Raw genomic sequence first — 4,261 nt, 5'->3', positions numbered from 1 at the left:
GAATACATTCGGAAATCTCGCACTTTCCCAATCACTCTGCTATGAGAGTATTCGTCGCATGGCAGTCAAAACCACTCCATGTGCCACGTGTTGCGTCGCGCTTTATACCCGCAGTCGAGTTCAAATCGCAGTCGGGGGTCGACTGAGACTATCATTCCTCCTGGGTGGATAAAATAGGTACAACTTTGTAGAAGGTAAACAGCGGCCATCGTGTGGATAAATGGCCCATCGCCCTGACAATGTGGAATTTAAACTGCATCAGGGCCTTCAACGGAGATGAGCGTTTGCCCTTTCGCTCTTTTGAGGATGGCGATATGATAATTGGTTTTTCTACCCTTCTATCTGGCAACAAAACTGACACATTTTTTTACGAGGAGTCATGTTTGCACAGACCACAATACCTGCAGTCATAATGCAAACAAAAAACATAACTCTGATAATGTATGCACTGTCCTTGAAGTTGATTGGTCCACATCCGAGACAGCTTTCCCTAGAGCCCAGTCTCACATGGTGTTGGACCAGATGATGCCAAAAGGCTCACAACTCAAAGACAATGCACCATCAGAGTATGAGAGCTCGGGGTAAGCATTTACACCATTGGTACCTCATTTGCCAGTAAACAAAATATGATAATTGTTGTTTTACCCTTCTATGCAAACATGACTCCTCGTAAAAAAGGTGTCAGTTTTGTTGCCAGATAAAAGGGTAAAAAAAACAATTATCATATTTTGTTTACTGGCAAATGAGGTACCAATGGTGATGGCGATATAACTTCACAATTGTCTCCTATATGTATATATGCAGTATATATATATATAAACTGTATGTGAAAGGCATCCTTGTAAAACCTGTACCCAAAACAGGTGTAAGGAACCTCCGACTCGTGGGCCGTGCACGACCCGCGACTTTCATTCCATAAGTGAGAATTAACCACGAATGCAATCCAAGCTGCGACCGAACATCGATCAACCATACACAAGTCGTACCGCTTCGAACAGGGCACGCACCACGACACGGGCCCCTTATTTCCAGCATCTTAGCCTCACTGATCGGCGACTGGAGGGGAATGTTTTCGAAACTGCCAACAGCAACATTGTGCGTCTGATTGTAGCGCCCTCTGTCACTTCACGTGAGTGTGCGAGGTGTGTGTGCCTGTGTGTGTGGTAATGCGCTACGAACCCGGCGACCCGAGTTCGATTTCCGCTCACGGCCAACACCGGTGACGATTATTTGAACCGGTCCTGGGCCTCTCCTAAGTCGACTCAGCCTCAAATGAATGCCTGGTGACAGTGTGTAAACATTGCCACTAGGGAGACAAAGGCGGCCGGGCGTGGTGTTGGCCACCCACCCCCTCGTGTGCCGTACCGGCCTTCATAGGTTCTCACCAACAGCACTTGCCCCAACAATCTGTTAAAGGCTATACGGGGGACCTTTGTCTTTGTGGTAACGCGTCACATCGCCAACGATTATTTAAAAACCCGGATCGGCCCCTCTGTAAGGGTGTTCCGCAACGCTCATCTCAAACAACAGAGCTCGTAACGACGACCGAAGATCAAGGAGAGCTCAGAGTATACATTTGAACTGTTATCGGGGTGGTGGGGGAAGGGACGTCTCATCAGCGTGCGAGGCAAGCCACAGAGCAGCTACGTTCGCGGAGTTTTAAATTCCTATATTTGGGCTCATCAGTGAGTCATGCCCAGCAGTATACTGCCAATGAGTTCAGGGCTTCAACGCTCTTCATTACTCATTGGGGCTCATCAGCAAGTCGATTGGCAGTTTAAAGACTAGAGCAGGGATCAGTGTTGTACATATTCTCACCCCTATCAGGGGTCATCAGTGAGCCATTCACAACTTACAGACTTTTAGAGAGCTAAACATTTTAATTGGTCCCAAACTCATTAGTGCTCACCAGTGAGTTGCTGCCAGCTTACAAAGAGAGCCCGCAACGCTACATTGCTCCTTATAACTCAGTGCTCTTCAACGTGATCACATTTAACACATTTTTAATTTAGTTTATTACAATATTTTACTTGTAAACTCGCTTGAGATAGAACATATCGGTTTGTCAAGATTTCCGTTGTGTAAATGTACACTAATCAACACGTAACGCCGCATTCGAACTCATCATCAGCGAGACAGACGACGAAGAACAACCCATAAGCGCACAAGTATCATCACAACGCATCACGACTCATCAGCGAGCCCGGTCCTCAAAGGGCAAGCCCCGAGCGCTGTAAAAGCACTCATTTGAACACTCCATTCTGGCGAATTGCCCGATGATGCTGGATGCAATTACCAGCGAAACGTCGTACTCAAATTGTAAATGTTGTGGTTTCACGCTTAAACACACCGGTGGGCTAAAGCAGGGAACTATTTGTCTTTTGTCAACGTGACACTTTTTTACTGATTGGCCGTGTCGGGTGGTGGAGGGGTACGACACATTTATAAATAACGCGATCTAAACCCAAAAACGTTGATTATGAATAAAATTGGTCGCGAAAGCCTACGTGTTAAATTGAACACTCCTCAACGGCACGAGAGACCTCATCAGCGAGCCTTACAGCCGCAGGCACAGCAGTAGCGGCGGCGGCAACGGCGGCGGCTGTCGCAGCCCCGGTGTGTGAAGGTGGCGCGGGTCACAGGAGCGTGGTGCGCGAGACGCAGGTCCCGTTATGCGCGCACGGACCCTCGCACGCCTCGCTGCCCTGGGCGAGCTGCTGCTGCTGGTGCTGGTTCCCTACCGCCACTGCCACCGCCACCGCCGTCGCAGCGCTGCCCAGCGCCCTGCTGCGCACAGCGGTGGCGTAGTAATCTCCCGGGTCCTCCGCGCCGTAGCGCTCGGCCCAGCGCACGCACAGCACCCGCTGGAACGAGTGCCTGAAGCTGTCCGAGAGGAACCCGTAGAGGATCGGGTTGGCGCAGCTGTTAGCGTAGCCCAGGATGACCGCCAGCTGGTTGACGGTGGCGCCTTGCTGGCCTTCGAACACGTTCACGAGCTGCACCACGTAGAAGGGCATCCAGCAGGCGACAAACACGGCCACCACCATGGTGACCATGAGCGTCACCTTGCGCTCGGAGCGCTTGCGCTGCTGCCAGCCGGCGCGCAGCGCCACGGAGCGCATCTTGGCCACGATGAGCGCGTAGCAGAGGCAGATGGCGGCCACGGGCAGCAGGAAGCCCACCGTGAAGGTGTAGACCACGAACGCGGCCGACCACTCCGGGCGAGGCCACAGCAGGTTGCACACCACGGAGCCGTCGGTGTTCACCCGCGTGTCTGCGTACACGACGATGGGTAGGATGACCACCATGGAGAGGGCCCACACGGCCGCGTTGATGGTTTTGGCCACGCTCGGTCGCCGGTAGCGCGCCGCCTTGATGGGATGCACCACGGCCACGTAGCGGTCGAAGGTCAACACCGTGAGACAGAAGACGCTCGTGAACATGTTGATGCCGTCCACGCTGAGGACCAGGCGGCACAGCGAGGACCCGAAGGGCCAGTGCTGCAGAGCGGTGGACGTGGCGAGGAAGGGCACGCTCATCATGAAGAGCTCGTCGGCCACGGCCAGGTTGAGGATGTAGATGTTGGTGGCCGTCTTCATCTTGGTGTAGCGCAGGATCACGTAGATGACCATGGAGTTGCCGAAGAGGCCCACAAGGCACACGAGGCCGTACGCGGCCATGACGGCCACGACGGCCACGGAGCTGGGGTCGAAGAGACCCCACGACCGGAGGCGTGGTGGGCCCACCGTGGAATTCGTGGGACCCGGGTCCACGGGTAGGGCCCCGGTGTCGTTGAGAACCATCGTCGTCTTCTTTCAGCGACTCCTACAGCATACGCATGCTGTCTGTGTTCAGGTCGAAACTGCCGTTTGCTGTGTTTTGTTGTTGCTCCAAGGATGGATGAATAGTTGATGTACAAAGCGTTGGTGGGCTATAATTTTTAACAACTAATATTTGTTGTGTTTTGCTTTTTTCAGCTGATAGCGCAATTTTTGCCAATAACTTACGGTGGCAGCATCGCGTGTATCGGTTCAATCTGTAACGTGTATTCAGAATAATAATTAATAAATATGATGTACGCGCGTGCTAGTTTCGGTGACTGAATTTCCACAGCTCCCATGCAGACCGAGCCTCGATGGTGACTAGAAAAACACAACGCTAACGCTGTTATTCAGGAAACCCTCACCCGCATATGTTCTCAACGTCCCGTACGTGGAGCGAGACCAGCGCCGTGCAATATAACCCCGGCACTGTCAACTGC

General features: G+C 52.4%; 1 protein-coding gene across 1 annotated transcript; it reads right to left on the bottom strand.

Moving 5' to 3' along the window:
- Positions 1 to 790: 790 nt before the first annotated feature.
- On the bottom strand, positions 791 to 4,261 carry LOC133352580 (somatostatin receptor type 1-like). Its single transcript, XM_061568317.1, has one exon. It carries the CDS (start codon positions 3,801 to 3,803, stop codon positions 2,637 to 2,639), a length of 1,167 nt encoding a protein of 388 aa, XP_061424301.1. The 5' UTR covers positions 3,804 to 4,261; the 3' UTR covers positions 791 to 2,636.

Source organism: Lethenteron reissneri, chromosome 41, assembly GCF_015708825.2.
Source record: "Lethenteron reissneri isolate LAM-NWPU_2019-01 chromosome 41, ASM1570882v1, whole genome shotgun sequence".
Taxonomy (NCBI): Eukaryota; Metazoa; Chordata; class Hyperoartia; order Petromyzontiformes; family Petromyzontidae; genus Lethenteron; species Lethenteron reissneri.
The sequence above is the reverse complement of the archived record's forward strand: the minus strand, read 5'-3'. Positions and strand labels throughout refer to the sequence as shown.

Coding starts and splice junctions, on each gene's coding strand:
- LOC133352580 (XM_061568317.1), bottom strand. CDS start 3,803: ATGGTTCTCAACGACACCGGGGCCCTACCCGTGGACCCGGGTCCCACG.